Below are 20,773 nucleotides of genomic sequence, written 5' to 3'. Positions count from 1 at the left end.
AAGGGGCAGAAAGGAAAAAAACTGTCATACTCCTTACAGTGAATAAGGAAACTCATGGAGGACTTCCACACTTGATAATGTGGAAGTAAGAAAGTCGTTGAGAACTTGTGTTCTAGCACCTCATATAGACTTGAGGGCTCCTGGAAGAGGACCTTAAGTCTTTAACACATTCTTGGTGATTTGCATTGTCGCTGAACATTATATCACCTGGGTTTAATGCTTTTGAGGAAAACCACTATATTAAAAATCACTTTAAGTAGACTTATACAACTACTATTGTATAAGGGGAATTCAGAAAGCGTATACTAGATTTAACAAAAGACTTTATCAGGAGTAGAACAAAGACAGATAGTGGTGCTGGTTTGCTGTAGGTGTTTCTATACTTGCCTAGAAAATTAAATTAAAGAACCGGTCTTTCAGGTACAATGGACTGCGACTCATAAAAGCCTGAGTTGTACTTTCTTACAACAATGTTTGATTTTTACTCTGTTATAAAAACCTACTAAGAAAGATTTACCTAGGAAATCTCTCTCTTTACCGCACTTCTCCTCCCCTCTTCCACATTTTTGCCACACTGCATCCCTGTCCATTAAGCAGAGGTAGATATTATTTCCATTTTTATGTAAGTTGTCTAATATATTTTAGGGATGAAGGTTCCAAATTTTCGGATTTCTCTCTCAGAAGCCTATTCACTCCAACACCATTGGATGTGGCTGAATAGAATGGTAACACTGGCACACTCTCAGGGTAGAACAGCATGCCATCCAATTGTATGCCTGATTTTTGAAGTGATTTCTACTTTTCCCACCTTTGATGTTAAAACAAATTTTAATGAGAAGAGAAACAAAAAGATAATCTTCTGCTAATGGCTTTCGGAGAGCAGACAACTGTCATCTTTAAATAAAGGTGTCATTGTACCTGGTGGGCACCCAGTTCTGCCAGTAGAGACGCCAAGCTGACTCAAGAGATTGTATTTTCCTAAACCTTATAGTCCCTGGGAACCTAAAGAAGAAACTGTGCAGCACATCTAATCACAGAGTGCAGGCTATGTCCCAGGTCATGTTCCAACATACACGTGGTAAGAAGGTATTTTACATTCCTTTGAGGTTCAGCTGCAGAGAAAAACCTAGAAAATTTAACAGCTTTGTCTTTAGCCAGTGTGTTGACTGCAGTAAATTTTTAAGCAAGTAAGCAAAGCTCCCATTTTATGCACTGTGGATATTTCTCAACACTAAAATGAGTTACACAGTCATACTAAGTTGATACTAAGTTCAAGTGAATATGCTGATATGAATGGACACACTGTTATGATACAACAGAGCCAACATCTGTTTCTCAATGTCTGCAATTGTTAAGAAGGTTTACATTCCCCCGGTGGAAACACAAGGGTTGTGAAATATGACCTTGCAATGACAGTTTTAACACATTGTGTATGTGACTAGAGCAATGCATGGCATCCTGGCCTTGTTTATTGCTAGGTATATTAGAATATTTTGCAGTGCTGGCTCTCATCTAAGTGTCAGGTTCTTCTCTAGGTCAAACAGCAGCTCATCAATGCTTTATTTCTTAACGAGCCTAGATATAATTTTAACCTAAAATAAAGCTTCTTACTAAAATTCTAATGTCAGTGAAAATGTGAAGGTTCCCTAAAATCTGGCCAAACATCACATTTTTTTACATTCTTCCAAACCAGAGTAATAGCCAGTTTGCCATATATTTGAGCCTCTTTTGAGTTGTAAAAAGAAAAGCATTATTATGTCCTGATGTGTTAAATAATTTTGCTTTCTTTGATAACTTTTCTTCCTCCTAGTTTTCCTCCTATGACACGTTTCTTGCCCTTACTAGTTCTGAAAATGTGAATTTTAACACTTTGCATCAAATTGTTGGTCTCTGTTCTAAAACAACATTAAACTTTCTGCTAAGTTTAATAAAAGATCCACATGGCCTTTTTTTCTCTTATCTTTTAATCAACCCTTCTTTGCTAAGTATTAGATGTTTTCTGCATTTTCTCTTTAGAGAGTTTAGTTTAGCTAGTATTTGCAATTCTGTCCTTTGAGAATAAAGAATATAATAGTATAGAATAGAATAAAGAGTCATACAGAATAGAATAATAAAGTTAGGGCAATAGAGAGGATATTTAGAAGAGAAATAACAGTCAGTTCTCATTGTCCTGAAGGGGCTGAAGTTAAATGCCAATCTCATTATACTAGATTTCATTTATTTCCTGTCTCACTAGTTTACAAAAGGCTGACTCTTCTCCTGGACAAAAAGTGAGTTATGGTCATGTGAGTAATGAAGTGAACAATAGTCATTTGTTTTGACACCAACTTTTCCTGGGTGGTTAGATAGCTGGTGAAGTTATGATTTTCATCTATGAACTTCAATTTAAAATTATAGAATTAGCATTTCCTAGAAACTACACTACTACAGATTTTCCCAAGGTAAAACTCTGGAGAACACAATCCCTTTAGCACAATTATTACACTTAAAAACAGGTGTATGAAAATGGATTTTCGCAGGCAAAACATATAAGACTAACGAATTTGGAATAAGAAGTTAGATTTGTAAGAAAAGTATAATTTTCTGAATCTGAATCTGGAATTAACTCTCAGTATCTTATTTTCCACATGGCACTAAATAAGGTTTAACGGGAGATTCAAACTCACAGGGCACGATATTTTTCTTAGATGAAGATTTCATGGGGGAGGTGAAGGGTCTTTCAATAGAAGAGATTTAAAAATTTGAGCACCAGTCCCAGCTCTGCTACAAACTCAACAGATGACTTGAAGCAAATCTGGGCCTCAATTTTTCCAGCAGTAAAATAAGACTACGCCTACCTTCAGTATTTTATATTCAGTAATATAACTGGATATGAAAAGGTCCTAGGTAGCACAAAAAATAGAAACTGCTTAAAGTGAACAGCAACTTAAAAATCTTCCCTTTGGTTTGTTAAGAAAACTCACCTTTTGGCTGATATAATCATCCTTGAGAAAGAAAACAGTTTTTTCCTTAAAATTTCTTCTCTTTTATGTAACGAATATTCTTCATCACCCACATTATCTGTTAATGTTGACAGTCCATTTGCCTCCAGTGAGTCTCTTTAACAATGGCTAATTTAAATCCATTATCCACTGTGAATGCTCCAAGTCAACACGAATTTGTGGGTTTATAAATCACATGGCTGTGTAGATCAAATCTATTCACCCTGTTCCTTCTTTACACTGCTTTTATGCTGCTGTTTTAAATGCCTATTATCACAGTCACCCAACTGGCATTTGAAAGTCACTAAATGAAGAACTATCAAGCATTTCACTTTTAACTTGAAATTTTTAAAAAGGCAAATGAAGTCCCAAATGTATGCATGTACATGAAAATGGATTTTAACAAGCAAAACATATAAGACTAACAAATTTAGAAAAAGTAGATTTGCAAGAAAATTATAATTTTCTGAATCTGAATATGGAATTAGCACTCAGTGTCTTATTTTCCACATGGCACTAAATAGGGTTGTATGAATGTGTATGTATGAATCTTAGTTTTTTAGAAGTATTTATATGTAAAAATCGTAGCCTTTCCTTGCATAAATCAGGAGATCCAGCAAGATTAAAAACCGATGGAAAGTCCTGTAGGATTCTCTGTTTGGGAACATATAACGAGAATGCCCTTGTCCACAAAATAAATGTTTTAGCATAACCCTATACAAATTGGTAGTTTGGGCCAGGCGTGGTGGCTCACAACTGTGATCCCAGCACTTTGAGATGCCAAGGTGGGAGGATCACTTTAGCCAAGGAGTTCAAGACCAGCCTGGCCAATATGGCTAAAGCCACGTCTCTACTAAAAATACAAAAATTGGCCAGGTGTGGTGGCATGTGCCTGTAGTCCCAGCTACTTGGTAGGCTGACATAGGAGGATCACCTGAGTTCAGGAGGTGGAGGTTGCCATGAACCGAGATCGCATCACTGTACTCCAGTCTGGCTGGAAGACTCTGTCTCAGAAAAGGTAAGAAAAAGAAAAGAGATGTATGAGTAGAAAGACCTATAGCAATAGCCATTTTGCTATTGTTGTTTTAAATGCCTATACTACCACAGAGACCCTACTGGCATTTTAAAGTCACTAAATAAAGAACTATCAAGCATTTCACTCTGAAATTTTTAAAAAACCAAATGAAGTCTCAAAAGTATGTATGTATATGTATGGGTTTATGTAGCATGTATGTATAAATGTGTAAGTATGAATCATTTTGCTATTGCTATAGGTCTTTCTGCTCATGCACCCTGTTTTTGGATCGTGTTTGTAGGTTCCCCAAAGTTATAGGGATGTGCTATATATCACACTGTGCATTTTAATCAGATTCTCAAAAAGATACATTATCCAAAAAATTAATAATTACTGATCTAATCCAAATGATACATTTTAATCTATGTATGAGAAGTAATTTGCCTTAGTCACGCCATTAGACTGTAACATTGAAAGTTCCAGAACTCAAATTCCTAAGGCTTCTCATGCTAGTGTACACTTAAATGCTAATTCCTGAGATGTAGTGTGTTTTTCTTAAACTTGCATCGTCCTGTGAACAAATGTTGAGGCTTTATTTGTTTCAAAGTTAGAGTGAGCTTACAGAAATTTCAAGGACACCATTTCAATTTTAACATTTATTGCTAATAAAATCAGTGACTTTAAGGCTTATATTTTAAGAACTGTCCCCAGAGAAATAATTCCTCAAAATAAAACAAATTTCTCTTAAACATGCAAGATGAAGGAAGCGCTGTAGAAGCAAAAATGACCTATGTTAACATTTAACATTTGAACACCTACTGGAACTTAAATAAGCCAGGAGGTTCATCTAGAACAGCAGACTGGCTTTGAAACATCATCTTTCTTTTGAAAAATCTTCTACCTGTTTTATTGAAATTAGATACATTAATGTAATCACATAAAGTATGATCAGTATAGAGTCAGTATTGGACATTAAGCCTGGACTAACTCAAAGTTTCTTTCTACTAGTTCTTTCTGTTACACATTTTCATGAAAATTCTTTTTAATCTAGAAAATGTTGTCAAGACGTACTTATTATTAAATATGCCTTCAGAGCTAAATCTGTATGAACATTGCACATTTCCCATCACTTTTGTGGATTCATCTTCTTTCCAAAGAAATGAGAACTCCAGGGAGAGGAAGAAATACCAACAAGTAAATATCATTCAATATGGGTTAGCATGCTTGATTGCTATTGATGAATTATAGCAAAAAATGACAGTTGCATCTACCATGTTATGTTTTATGTAACAATTTAACAATGGCAAGGCAAGTCACACTGCTGATTTCAGCAATGTGTTATATTTGATAGAAATTGACAGTTGACTCCCAAACAAAATCACTAAATCATACGAATCCCTTAATTCTTAAGATAGTAATGGGGAATATTGTTCTGAGCCAAGAATATGATAGACAGGGAACAGAAAATGATAAGATCACACAGTGTAGTTCCAACAGTGACTTTAAACCCAATAGTTCCCTATGGAAGCTCAGGATACCAAAAAGTGCAACAATAATATTCTGGATTATAAACTTAAATTTGAATAAGAATACTGTATTTCCTTTTATGTAGAAGGTAAAATACAGGTTTTACTGTTCAGGAATATGACTATACTTTCAATATATCCATCATAAACCAATGTGTGACAAAGGAGATAAATCTTATATTCAGTGCCTACCGACAGACATAATGTCCTTTGGTCTCAAAGTGCAAATTAACTAAGTATCCTAAGAGGATACAGCCTAAGACAAATCGTACCTGTGAAAAAAATGAAATAATAATAATAAAGACAAAAATGCTGAAAAAGGAAAAACTCAGTATATATATGTCTTTATAATTTATAGTAGGGATATTTTCCTTTCCATGCAATAGTGATAGATTAAATAAATTAAAGATGAAAAGGACTTATTAAATCATTATGTCTAATGCATGCTAAGGGAAGGCATATTTCCCTAGAGAGAGGAATAAAAAGAAAAAAAATATATAATTGGATACTATAACAACATTTGAGGAAGGTTCAGTTAGCATATAGTCTACAGATATCAAATAGAGGTATTAGCATAAATAGTAGAGACAATTAGATATTGACACAAAGTACCCGTATCAGTACAGAGTCTTGTGCTGTGTTTTCAAACATCTAATATATTTGCCTGGAGTGCTTGCAAGTTAAAGCTACTCTGTTTATATACAACATAGAAAATGGAATTTGAGCTTCAATGAATTTTTAATTTTGTTCAATCTTGCATTTGTGCAACCAAAAACAATATAAAGAGGAACAAGATGATCAGCCTGAGATTGAGCAAGTTCAGCTCCTCACTAGGGAGTTCTTAAATCCACCATAAAAATCAACAGTGTGCATCTAATAGTTTTCCTTTAATTTGAGAACTGAGAAGTGAATCATCACATCAAATATTCTTCAGTGTCTCTTTGGTTTCCAGATTAAACATGTAATGTGACCACTCATCTTGCCACATTCTCACACTTCCATTTTAAATAATCATAAATAAGAAAACCTTGCTACTCTTTGGCATAACACAGCTGTTTGATTCCACTGAGTTTCAAAGTCTTAGAAATTGCACTCATTCCTTCCTTAAAGTCCTGCTTCATGGCAAGGATTTTCAGCTGAAAGACTCTTTATTGTATTCAAATCTTGTCCCATATGAGTTGTTCTGGTTACTCAGCTTATGAAGAGTCTTGGATAGTGAATTGGGCCCACAACAGAAAACACCAACTGTTTTCCTAGAACAAGAGAGGGGGAAACAGAAAATCAGGTGTAAAATTAGAACATAACAAGAAGTATGCTTTATGAGCATGGTTTAAAGTCAGCAGTTGATAGATGTCAACTGCTAATCAGCTGACATCTAAATAGATGTTCAGTCCACACTGGACAACGTAAATTCTTCTTTTATTAGACATTTTACACATAGTTATCTAAAGTTCCTACATGGATTTCCAAAAGCAGTGATGAATAAGGAAGGAAAGCAAAAAGATATTACCAATTTGAAATAATAATTTTAAGTGAATAATTTACATTCACAGTAAACAAAAAACATATTCATCTAATTGTTTTTTATGTATGCATTGCAATAATGGCAACAAATGCCAAGCAGCTTTAATTATTCTCTAATATAAAATTTAGTAGTGAAATAAGACATATCTCTGACAAATAGACTAAATAAATCTCAGCAAATGAATAATATTTCAAATTGACCTTCCTCCCAAGTTTGTTGATTTGCATTTGATTCTTCTTTGGATGTCAAAATGATTAATATTTCATATCATATCTTGAAAACTCCAGTATTTCTTAATTATCTTAGAATAATTAGTGCTGAATAAAAGACACTGAATCCATTAAAATTGGTACTAAAAATTAATAGTAAATACCGAAAAAAATATTTTAGTCAAACTTTTTACCTTGAAAAAACGAAACTAAAAGCTATGAAAACAGAATTTTACTTGCAGTCAAGATGGGGTAAGAAGGACTAGATATACCCCCTTCCATTAAAAATCTAGAAAAAAGCAAACAAAATATATGAAATAAGTATTTTCAGATACTGAATAATAGGTAGCATGGAGCTATGATCCCTGAGAAAAGGAAAGAAGACAAGCTAAGTGCAGTCACTGTATCTGCTTATGGCCTGGAGGTAAACTACCTCTACCAGCTGCAGCACAGAGAGGGGGAACTCAGGCAAAGATTGATGATTACACTGAGGGGACAAAGAATGGAGTTCATTGAGGCCAAAACAGCTGGAATTTGTGGAGCAGAATATGGAAGGGAAGGGAGATCACAGAAAGAAGCCTCGGACATTGGTAGAGGAGAATCCTCAAGTCTTCGATTGATTAATAATCTGTATATGAGAAGAAACTTCATGAATAAAGAGCTATCAGAGATCAAAAGTTCAAACAATTGCCAGACTTTACACAGGTCTGCAAATAATTTGTATTCCCATCCTCCAGAATAGAAACCCCCATAAATACATGGGCAATGGGTTGTAGTCTTAGAAAGGTGTCACCTTATTTGTAAGGAGTAGGGAGGATATTAGTAAAATTAGCCTTGGACAGAAGGCTGCTCTGGACCTGCACTAACAAATCTTAGAAGTGAGCCTTGTAAAGATGAACCTGAACCCAAGTAACATAACTGCATGCCAGAACAAGCCCAACACTATTTAAATCAATCAATCAATCAAAATTTGACATCTAATATTTAAACTTTAAAATATACAGAATTTAATTTAAAAAATGCCAGGAATGCAAAAAGTAAGAAAATATAAGCTATAACTAAGAGTGTTATGGGCTGAAGTATGCCCCTCCAAAACCCATAGGTTGAAGCCCTAAACCTCAGTGCCTCAGGATGTGACTATATTTGGAGGTAAGGCTTTTAAGGAGGCAATTTAAGTTAAAATGAGGCTACCAGGGTAGGGCCTAATCCAGTCTGAATGGTGAACTTATAAGAAGTAATTTGAACACAAAAAGAGACACCAGGGATGTGCATGCATGGAGAAAAAGCCTTGTGAAGAAGCATTGGGATCACAGCCATCTGCAAGCCGAGGAGAGAAATCTCAGGAAACCAGTTCTGCCAGCTTCTTGATCTTAAACTTCCAGTCCCCAGAACTATGAGAAAATAAATTTCTGTTGTTTAATCCACCCAGTCTGTGGTATATTGCTATGGCAGCTATGGCAAACTAATACAAGGAGAAAGAGCATTCAACAGAAAAAGGCCCAGAATGACAGAGAGGGCAGACATACATGGTCTTTGAAACAGGATATACAGGCTTCATATATTCAAAGAAAAGCGTCACCAAGATGAGAAGATAAATGAAATATTTTTTAAGACCCAACATAAATTCTAGAGATGGAATGCAATATTTGCAGTGATAAACACACTAGATGAGTTAATAAAAGAATAGGCATTGTCAAAGAAAAAGTAAACTTGAAGAAAGAGCATTAGAATCTATCCAAATTGAAGCCCACAGAGAACAAAACTGAAAAAANATAGAGCATCAGTGGCTCGTGGGACAATATCAAGTAGTCGAAAATACATGTAATTGCAGTCCAGCATGACAGAAGACCAAGGGAAAAGAAAAAAAATAAAAGAGCTCATAAATTTCAAGGAGAATAAACACAAAGAAAACTGTACCAAGGCAATTGATAATAAAATGCTAAAAGCAACTGACAAAAAGAAGAACATAAAACCAAACAGGCTGAGGGAAAAGACACATTACAAATCATCAACAGAAAATATAAGAAAGAAATATAAGAATGAACGTGAACTTCTTGCCATAAACCATGCAAGTCAGAATGCAACGAAATGATATTTTCAAAGTACTAAAAATATAAAACACAACATCACTATTATATACCAAGAAAATTTTATGTCAAACAAAAATTTTTTTTGAGAAATAAAGATGGAATACAAACTTTTTATACAAACACAAGCTGAATTTATTGCCAGCTAACCAGCACTATAAGGTATATTAAAGAAAACTCCTCAAGAAGCAGAAAAAATAAATTAGATGGACATTTGAATCTAACTAAAGGAAAGAAGAACACAAAAGTAATAAAATCTGTGAGTAAATATAAAATAAATATGTACTTTTTCTAATTTCTAATCTTTTAAATATATGCTTGATGTTTAAAACAAAAATACTAATAATGAGAATTATAAGATATGTATATGTAAGATGAATGACAACAATAGCAAAAGTATGGATGTAAATGGAAGTACCTGAAGTGTTATAATATTATTCAAAGTACCAGCCTGGCCAACATAGTGAGATCCCATTCCTACACAACATTTAAAAAATTAGCTGAGCATGGTGGTATGCAACTGTAGTTCTAGCTACTCAAGAGACTGAGGTGGGAAGAGCTCTTGAGCCCAGGAATTCAAGGTTGCAGTGAGCCATGATCCTGTCATTGCATTCTGGCCTAGGCAACAGAGAAACTAAAAAATAAAAATAAATATAAAGATAAAAAATAAAATAGGCTGTGATAAGCTAATGATGTACACTGTAAATCTAGAACAATGTTTCAATAATTTTGGCCTCATAAGAATCATTTGAGAGACTTCATAGAACACAAAGAGCTAGGTCTCCCCATCCCTATAGTTTCTGATTTGGCAGATCTTGGATAGGGCTCAAGAATTTGCTTTTCTAACAAGATTCCAATTGTTGCTAGTCAAAAAAATGCGGTTTAGAAACCAATGACCTAAAGCAATTACTAAAAAGAAAAAAAAATACAGAGGTATAGCTAATATTAGAGAAAATTGGAATCATAAATAATACTCAGCCCAAATCAAGGTAGAAAAATAAAACAGAAAAAAAGAACAAATAGATAAGCACAAAGCAATGGTGAACTGCCAGATTTAAACCCAACCATATTTTCATCATATTAAATGTAAATGATTTAAACACTGAAATTAAAAAGCTTCAACATACATAAAGGAAAAATTGATGGAACTGCAAAAACAGATAAATTCATAATTATGGTTGATGATTTCAATACTCTTCTCTCAGTAATTAATACAAGCAGACAGAAATTCAGTAAGTATACTGAAAACTTGAACACCACTATTAACCTATCGGAACCAATTGGCATTTATAGAATGCTCTATCTAACAATGATGGAATACAAATTCTTTTTAAGTGAATATGGAATGTTCACTGAGCTTGAACATATTTTGGGCAATAAAACAGGTGTCAATACATTTTAAGGAATTAAAATTACAAGGAGTTTGTTTTTAGATCAAATCTCAATTGAACTAGAAATTAAGAACAAAAAGATATCTGGAAAATTTCTGCATATTTGGAAATTAAACATTTCTAAATAATCCATGGGTCAAAGAAAAAATAACATAAAAAATAAAAAATATTTTGAATGAGATGAAAATGCAAACAAACAAATCAAAATTTATTTAGCAAAAGTGGTGTTTAAAGTAAAACATGTAGCATCAAACTCTTTTATTAGGAAAAAAAGATCTGAAATCAATGACCTATGTTTCCATTTTAAGAAACAAAAAAAAAGAAAAAGGTAATTAAACCCAAAGTGAGCAAAAGAAATAAAAATACATGAAAATGAATGATGTTATACTTAATACAATTTAAATTATTATTGAAACTATAATGTAGCTTCCATTAAAATGAAAAGAGAATTGAGCCATTTTGTTTCTTTGTATAAACTTTCTGTCAACACTGTATGACGGCAACAGGATACCATTATTTTGTTGATTGGCTTTGACTGGACAATTATAGAGTTAGCTTGGCAAGTTTTGCAGATTTCCTAAAGGTACTTCTTTAATAATAATAAAATCAAGTATTAATTATAAAATAAATAACAATAATAAAAATCATTATTTTTAAACCACCCAGGATATCATGATTTTCTAGCTGTTATCTTTAAGTTTCATTTACAATTATTAACCACTTTAACGCTGATATCCTTTGTGTGTCTGTGTGTGATCTGAAGAATTCCCTAACATCACTCTCACTAACTTAATGATAGCTTACTTTTTTTTTTTCTGATTTCTACAAGGACTCTTTGCAATTCATTTGTACTAAATTTGCATTACAGTACTGCAATCCAACAATTATCTGGAGATTTGTCTACATAATCTTTGATGGAATGGGTGGAGGTAGATTTGGGTACTAAGTAGAAAATGTGGTTTGCGGGGTAGATACTAGAAACAAGTTCCATGAATATTCATACTTGCTTTTCATGTAGACTGGTAAATGCAGAATCTTAAGTAATGAGGACTTACTCACTCCAGACAGCTTATTCACTCCTTGTATTACAGATCCAGGAGGACTGAGTCGCTAGACTCAAGGTCACAGGAGTAAATATGAGAGACTAAACCTAGTTCTTCTAAACTTGTCTTGTTTGAGAACACTACAAGGCAGTAAAATAATCTCAAACATTTCACTTAATCCCAGAGTAATAATTCTCTACTCAAAAAGCCCAATAAAGTTCAACTTTTCTTTCTCTTTTTGCATAATGCATAAACTTCACAGCTCAAAGCATGATATACATTTTAATTACAAACAATAGGAAACCAAATTTGGGTTAGATATAACAAATAATTTTCTGACAGGTTATTAAACACTAAATGGTTTGCAACATAATATTTAGAATATCTCTATTACAAAAAAAATTGCTGCAGCATTCATAGTGAATATGGGATATGAATATGAATATGCAGCACCTCCCTCCCTCCCACCTAAAGGGATCACGGTAAAATAAGATTGCTATCCTTTATCTGTGACGAGCTGACTATGTCCTGTGGTAAAGCACAATGAGCTTGCAGTCAGGAGATTAGCGTTCATATCTGCATTCTGGCTCATTGACTGTGGCTTTTGATAAATCATTATATTTTGAAGTCTTAGCTTCTTCATTTATAAAATAAAGATGAAGGCATGTTGACTCCAAAAGCTCCTTCGCTTTCCATGATCATATCGCACCATCACATAATTCATTTTCTGAATTTAAAAAGGCAACAAAAGAGCGACTGTCATATACATGTGGAAAGTAAATTAATTCTGAGTTTTAGCTTTTGTAAAGCAGTACCTAAATGTGTATACCTGTTGAGCATTCCCACTCAAAGATCTTAATCTACTGCAATATTCTCACATAAGAAAGTATGTACAAAGATAATTACTACAGCACTGTTTTTAACTGTAAGGAAATAAAAGTAACCTAAATATAAATAATTAGGGTAGTAACAGTCATGTTGTTCATACTCTGGAATACTGTGAGGTACAATTACTCAGAAATTGTCTATGATCAAAACAAGTACATCATTAAAAATTAGTTGGTTCCTCCTAGCATAGCCAAGAAAAAAAGAAAACAATGACAACAAAGGAAGTTGAAGAATTCGTTGTTATAGATTCTATTTTTATTAGAAAACCAAGGATTAGATTTTAAATATATATGGTACACACACACACACACACACACACACACACACGCATGAACGCCTGCACATACGTAGGTTTACATATACTATTCTACAAACACACACACTCACACACAAACTTACATAAGCTTCTGTAAGAATACATAACAAAGACTTACCAATCATTACCTCTGGACCAGCAGTGTTTAATCCAATTTAAATTTGTATTCTACATAGTATAGTACACTAATGCCTGCTGGTTTAATAAATAATCAGTTTCTGAAAGTTAAAAAGTGTTGCCCAAAATATTATATTTTAAAAGTTCAACTTATATGCCTGTCTTCCCTGCTATAATCTTTATATGCTTTCAGCAATTTATGTGCATGAGGTTAATTTAAATGCTACATCTTAAATGAAATCGTTCATTTACACAGTGCCTTTGTCCAGTTAAAGAAACCTTAAGAATGTTGATCCATTCTTCTCCTAAGTAGGCTATATAAAAGTCCTTCAAAAAAAATTTTAATGCATTTCAGGCAACTGCCTGAGAACCAACACACAAAGTCAAAAGTCAAAGTGTTGCACAAAATGTCAACAGCAGATGGTGCACATTTGCTCTTCTTAAACCACTTTTCCATTTTTTCCAGAAAAAGAATGAACTACCAAATCACACACACACACACACACACACACACACACACACACAAATCACTCTAAAACACAAACAGCCTAACAAACGAGACTTCTTGAGAACTAACTGTAGGAACCAACAGCTTCAATATCTATTTCCCTGTAAATAACCTGCTTTTTATGGATTTGGTTTCTGAATTCAGCCAAAGAAACTCTCAGTTCTCAGCAATATACTGTGAAAATCTACAAAAAAAAATTCTTCTCAGAAGTCAGTAAATGCCACTATTAAGAGGAACATGTCTGCAATGCATAACAAGAGACAGATGAGTATGACAAGATCACCACATCGAAGATGACTTGTTATTGGAGAAAGATGGGAAAGGAAGATGGCCAAAAGTTGGTTCATATCATTTTTTTCTAATTTCAACTCTGAACATTACAAAGAACTTCTGCTTTGTAAAGCATGCTTACATTTTCATCCCAAAACTAATTCATCAAGGGAAGGGAAATACTACAAAAGTAGTTTAAACATGGCTGTAATCTGAATCACTTGGGTAACTTTATTCCTTTTTAAATTTCACTTCCCAGGACCCATTCTGTAATTTCTAAAACAAAATCTTTGAAGGTAGAGATAGGAGCCATCTTGAATCAATGATGCCTTCAATAAATAACATTCATCCACCAGTTCCTAAATTGGATTTTTAAAAATATATACATTTAATAAGTTGGCTTGTGCATTTATAATCAAATATCCTTTTGATGTTTATAAGAACATATTTTAAAATTTATGAAGTGGTCAACTGTATACTAATAATTGTAATGATAACTCAAGCTAGAAGTAAAAAATAATACCGGAGTCTATGTTTACAGGAAATTTTCAAATAAAATATTTATGTGCATTCTTATTGTAGAAGTATGATTAGAATTAAGTTAGCAATAAAAATATGATTAGTTCAAATGAAAAAATATATAAATCATATGCGCTAATGGGAAAGAAATACAAGTTAAATGAAAGAAAAAGGATGATGTAAAATATCCAACTGCTAAGAGTTTATATATTTTTGTAATAAATGACATTAGTATCATCTAGCTATATTTATATTCCAGTGGATATGTTACAAGAAATTACGTTAATTACAAATGTCAATATCTTTTGCAACTATTTAAACTTATGATGAAACTATTTAGATGCAAACCTAAAAATACGTCAGTCGTTATACAGTTTTCAAAATCTTCTTAGAATTCTTATAGATCAGTTCTCTGCACTATGATAAATTTACAAAAGACAAATGGGCTGACTGGTCTGTGCCCTAAAATGAAATGGAAGCTTTCCTTCCATAGTAATTTCTTCAGATTATGAACACATAGTCTATAAGAACAAGACTCTTTATACAATTATAGTTTCTAAATAATATATTTGGAAATATTCCAGATTTAAAGACTGCATAATACAACACACACAAAAAAAATTTTTAATGAACAAAAAATACATATTCATTCTTGTAAAAAGGTACAAAAATGTGATTTTTAAATGAATTCATTGTTAGAACTAATGTGAATTCTTTGTTTGCAAACATGATTTTGAAAGCTTTTCCCATGATCACCTGATACATGCTGTGAGAATGAATACTGATTTTTAATACAGGCCTATACAAATATATAATCAGGTGGGAGAGTTGAGCTCATAAATACATTATATGCCATTTCTAAGTCAAACTTTAATTATTTGGAATTACAGAAATGTAGGGCAATACCTGTCTTACTTCCATCTTTGATAGTGAAAGAGTGTTTCAGTGAATTTGTCATTTGTAAACTCATTGCCAATTCACTTTTTAAACTTCATGTAAATATTTGAAAATATTTTAATTAATTTATTAGCCTCATGTCAAATTTTTGAGGTATAGAACTTACCCTCTGTTACATTTTGCTATTTCATCAAACAGAAGTTTCCACCGAGGACGTCCAATAAAAAGTCTTGAATTCAGTATGTGATATTTTTCTCCAATTCTCTTTTGCCAAAAAGAAAACACTACATTATTCAAGATTTAGATAAGTAACCTATTTCTCTAACATCATTTCTGCTGGTGCTGTGATTTCCCACCAAACTGCTGTGATATAAAGAATGTTAAGTATCAAATGACAACCTATTTCATACAATTATTTCAATGTATCATTTCCTTTATCTTTTCCTTTAAAATCCATTATCTCCTTGAATTCCATGTTTGTTTTTAAACAAACAAACAAAAAAAAATCATTCTGGTAAAAAGGTAAAAAATTTGATTTTTAAATGAATTAATTGTGAGAACTAATTGTTAGAACTAATCTCCTTGAATGCCAGTCTGACAAACGGCTAATTTTCTTAGACTTCAGTTTGTTGCTTCATCTTTAAAGAACTGCATTGCAAGACAAAAAATGAGTTCTAATTGCTCACTCTCAAAAAGGCTCAGCACACTAACTTCATTGAAGTATTTGGCCACCAGGAATACAGTTGTTATATTTGGCTCATTATATGAGTAAATACTACAAACTGTCATTGTAAATTTGGGGAAATGATCCTAGACAAGACAGCTCAAGACAGCAGAACTTCAAAATTGGGTCTATCGACAAATGGCTGATAATGGGCTCCTGTTTGCAACTAACAGAGCATTAGATCTGAATCAATGTGAAGAGTCAGAGTGAAATGCAGAGAAAGGAGGAAGAGTCTGAGTCTCAGGCAGGCAAACTGAGAACCAAATGCAAATTATGCTTCAGCCCTTCATTACAGCAATACGAGGAGGAAAAGTGATATTGACTTACTTCATGAGAGTAGTAAAATGAAATATATTTTACATGCCAAGTAGGGTAGAAATCAGACTGGAAAAATTAGGGTTAGATTAGTTTTGAGGTAATTGACAAACATTAATATTTTGTATTCAAAGTATTCTGAAAATGTATGACAAAAGTACTAAAATAAAATTTGCAAAAGCAAATGAATGCCTAGATTTCTACACCAGTCCAGCTCTTCAATGCTCTCTTCAAATATTAGTTTCATCATCTGCAAAATGGGAATATCATCTACTGCTTGACTCTGTTTTTATTACATAAACTAATATAAGTGAAATTGAAATTCTTAGCACAGTGCCTAGAACAGTAAATAAACAATTCGTGGTAGCTATTATTACTGTTAGTTTTCCTTGGCTAGAAATAAGCTTAATTGTGTGCAAACTCATCTTCTCTCTCCACATAAAACATCCCCTCAATAAAAAGAAATCACAAGCTGTTCATGTGTAGTCTGAATTTCAGAAGTAAAGAACTTGAGGTGATGATAGTGAAGAGGGAAGGGGCAGACTCAAAAGGTCTGTTCCAGCCCCTTGTGAGAAGGACAAATGGAAGGCAAAATATGGTTGACTTCAAGGACAAGCCATCAGTTTTCTGGACATATTCCACAGGAGCCCTTGCGCTAAGAAACTGTTCAAACCACCTGCAGGAATTTTCTTCCACCACAGCTCCTACAGTAAATCTATTATCAAGAGAATTGTTTAATTTACAGTAACATTCAACCACATACCTGTATCCCATCTGTTCGACTGAGGTACAGCTGGATGTTGACATAGTCAGGTCTGTTCTCTTGCCAAAACTGAGAGGACAGAAAAAGGAATAGTCTTATTGAAATTCTGTGGGCATACTCAGATTTTCTCCTATTCTAACATAAGTGATTCTAGAATTTAACACAACCTAGGTTATCACAGTCATTATCTATCAGAAAAGGAATATATATATATATATATATATATATATATATATATAACAAAAGCAATATAGTTCATATTACAAAAGCAATATATATATATATTGCTTTTGTAATATGAAATATATATATATTCGTTTTCTGATAGATATTGACTATGATAAGCTAGGTTGTGTTAAATTCAATATACATACGCACAAATATATATATAACAGATCTAACATTAACAATCTGGCCTCTTGGTATGAATTAGGTCTGATCGTGGTAGTGGTAGGGAATAGTTCTCTGTTATCTTTATAGATACAAAATTTAGCATGCTAAATGGTATACAAATATTCTCAAATATTAGTCCTTCTGAAATACTCCTTATTTTATTCTTAAAAGTCTCAAAATGTTACCAGTTTACTCATCATGAACATGATTTTCTTTAGAAAAAAGAAAAGACAATAGTGATTTAGCTTATGCATGCTAGCAAATATAAAACAAAACAAATAACAAAAAAAAATAAATGCTTTTTCCTGATCTTGCCTTCTGCTTATTCAGCAAGGGGCTCTGGTTTCTTGTGTACAAAAATGCATGAGGCAAAAACATACCTGCAAAAATAAATAGTCTAGAAAAAACATATGGATCAACAATTCCTCATTTCCCCTTCCCTGAAGGCTCTGGTAACCTGAAAGGATTTTACTGTATCTGAATTATTTACAATTTTATTTTTTTTTTTTGAGACAGAGTTTCGCTCTTGTTACCCAGGCTGGAGTGCAATGGTGCGATCTCGGCTCACCGCAACCTCCGCCTCCTGGGTTCAGGCAATTCTCCTGCCTCAACCTCCTGAGTAGCTGGGATTACAGGCACGCACCACCATGCCCAACTAATGTTTTTTGTATTTTTAGTAGAGACGGGGTTTCACCATGTTGACCAGGATGGCCTTGATCTCTTGACCTCGTGATCCACCCGCCTCGGCCTCCCAAAGTGCTGGGATTACAGGCTTCAGCTACCGCGCCCGGCCTACAATTTCTTTTTTAGCAATGATGCATATTCTATTCTACCTCCTTTCTCTACAAATTAAACTATTCTAGGTACTTCCTATAAGTGGAAGCATAATATATTTGTTCTTTTGTGTCTAGCTTAATTCAGTTAGCTTTATGTCTTCAAAGTTCCCCGATGAGGTATGTGTCAGAATTTCCTTCCTTTTTAAGGCTGAATAATATTACATTGTATGTGTACACCACAGTTTGTTTATCTATTCATTTCTTGATGAATATTTAGGTTGCTTCCATCCTTTGGCTATTGTGAATAATACTTCTATGGGCATTTGCATACAAATATCTGCAATTCCCTGCTTTTAATTATTCTAGGTATATACCCAGAACCAATCTTTTTATTTATTTATTTATTTGCATAAAGTCTGAAGGCCTTATGTAATCTGCCTCTTCCCAGAAAAAGTAGACGCCACCTTTCTAATTGCCTTTCCTACTATTCTTCCCCTTGCTTATTTTGCTTCACTCACAAAGACCACCTTTCCCCTCTTCCAGGACATCAAGTATACTGCTGCATCAGGGACCTTGCCTGTGAAGTTAGGTTTGTCTATCTTGAATTTTTTTTCTCCAAAGTATGTGTCTAGTCTGCTCATTCACTTCAGTCAAGTCTGTTCAAATGGCATTTTGTCTGTTGGGTATTCCTCAACAAGCAATGTAAATTAACACACTCTCTACTGTTTATGCTGCTTTACTCAAGACGTAGTAATATACTGAAAAAGGAATTTGCATAAATAACATAAATAGTATGATAGGACTTACAGAACACTTAAGAGTTACCTCTGTTTACACAGATTAGGTAGGGAAGGTAGTAAGAGAGGATTTTACTTTACCATAATTGTTTGAAATATTTGTAGCAAAAATGTATAGGTGTGTTACTTGTATAATTTGAATAAAGATAAATAGATCAAATGTTACAGATAGGATAGATAAAGATGCCTGCTTTATCTCTAAAAATTAAAACACAGAATTTGGGATTTTTGAGATTTTTGTGTTGTATACCAAAAAGTCTGGTGATCTGAAGTATTAAAGATGGCAATCAAGGATAAGCGCTATCAGAACAAAGCATGGAAGATGTTAGAGCAGGTGTATTCTGGTATTTCCCTTCATCGTCTTCCAGCCATATGCATACATTTCTACGTGAAACACTCTATGTTAAAACATAGAAATTAACGTCTCTATGTTAAAATATGTTATATATATATATATACATGCATCCTCACAAATATCCATATCTGAAAAGATGTGCACCTAATTGCTAACAGATATTATCTCTGATTTTTTCTGTTTAAGAGACTTATTTCTTTCCTTGCTACTACTTGCATAATTTCTATAGTTTATTCTATAGCAAACATTCATTGCTTTTGTAATATAAAAGATATAATTGTTTTTAATTTGAAAAATTGCAAAACCAGAAACAACCTTAATGTTACCTTGTTATGCAACACACAGAGTAAGTCTGCAAACCAACAGAAGGACTGGATATCTCGGCATACCCAGATAAAGTATAGTCGTCTAAGCTTGTATGGTTTCCAGTCATCCCTTTAAAATTAAAATAACATGGCAGTGATTAGGATGGCAAACACAAATATTAAAGAATCCCTATATTTTTGACACTTTGCTTTTCATTAGTAAGCAACAAATAGAAAAAATCAGTCATTTACCTTCCAGCGTCTGATACAGCACTTATCATGAGACCTAAATGAATTTAATATGTAATATACTGACTCAAGAATATGACATACTTCATGAATTTAGGTATTTAAGTGTTAAATGAACTTAAGTGTGAATAATATTTACAAGTATGCATATCATCCATTTCCAGTTGAATTCTGTAACTGGACTGGACCAGAATAATACTGGACCCTGCATCTCAGAAAAACAAGTTTTCAAATTTCAGTAAATTTGATCACAGACTGAGTAGGGCTCCAAAGGTCATCCAGTCTTTCTCTGGCTTTTTGGCAAAATTAGCCACAACCATTCCAGAGATTCGGTTGTTTATCCCCTCTTAAAAATCATTAAAAAAGAGATTTCACAATCACATACGATGTAATGCATTCCAGCAACTCATAATTCCAAGTCTGGATCCCCATTTATAAAGTAGGCTTGAGGTTAAGAAAATGTTCTTCCCTTTTCATAACATTAGGTGTCCAAATAACTCATAATGTGTTGTCAGAAACAAATGATTTTTGGCTTAGAACTTGGTCATTTTTGTAAGAACTGCCAGAAATTACCAAATTTACATCTAGTATTTAAAACTGAAATATCATTCAATCACATCACTTAAATTTATTATTTCTTTTTTGGTACTCAAAACAAAAAAAAAACCCAGATGTTTAATATAAATTGTATCTACCTGAAAAGTAAATGGGATAGATTTGAGAATAACTTCCTACTGTCATTTTGCTTTGTGTTTTCATTTCAATTAACTTTTGCTTATAATCTTGAAACTAAAATAAGTTTTA

At 33.2% G+C, this 20,773-nt stretch overlaps 1 protein-coding gene across 4 annotated transcripts in view; it reads right to left on the bottom strand.

The window, feature by feature from the left end:
* Nucleotides 1-4,637: 4,637 nt before the first annotated feature.
* The window catches only part of NOX4 (NADPH oxidase 4), a 152,231-nt gene continuing 136,095 nt past the window's right edge, over nucleotides 4,638-20,773 (bottom strand). For all 4 annotated transcript variants that reach the window (XM_017510398.2, XM_017510399.2, XM_037732011.1 and 1 more), the window contains 4 exons: nucleotides 19,742-19,850; nucleotides 17,095-17,163; nucleotides 15,459-15,556; nucleotides 4,638-6,775 (listed from right to left, as the gene is read on the bottom strand). In XM_017510398.2, the coding sequence (XP_017365887.1) occupies nucleotides 6,655-6,775; nucleotides 15,459-15,556; nucleotides 17,095-17,163; nucleotides 19,742-19,850 (397 nt within the window). In that variant the 3' untranslated portion in view covers nucleotides 4,638-6,654. The remainder of the gene's footprint in view (nucleotides 6,776-15,458; nucleotides 15,557-17,094; nucleotides 17,164-19,741; nucleotides 19,851-20,773) is intronic.

Source organism: Cebus imitator, unplaced genomic scaffold, assembly GCF_001604975.1.
Source record: "Cebus imitator isolate Cc_AM_T3 unplaced genomic scaffold, Cebus_imitator-1.0 Scaffold438, whole genome shotgun sequence".
NCBI lineage: Eukaryota > Metazoa > Chordata > Mammalia > Primates > Cebidae > Cebus > Cebus imitator.
Note: the sequence above shows the minus strand (reverse complement) of the source record. Positions and strands in the feature narration are given on the sequence as shown.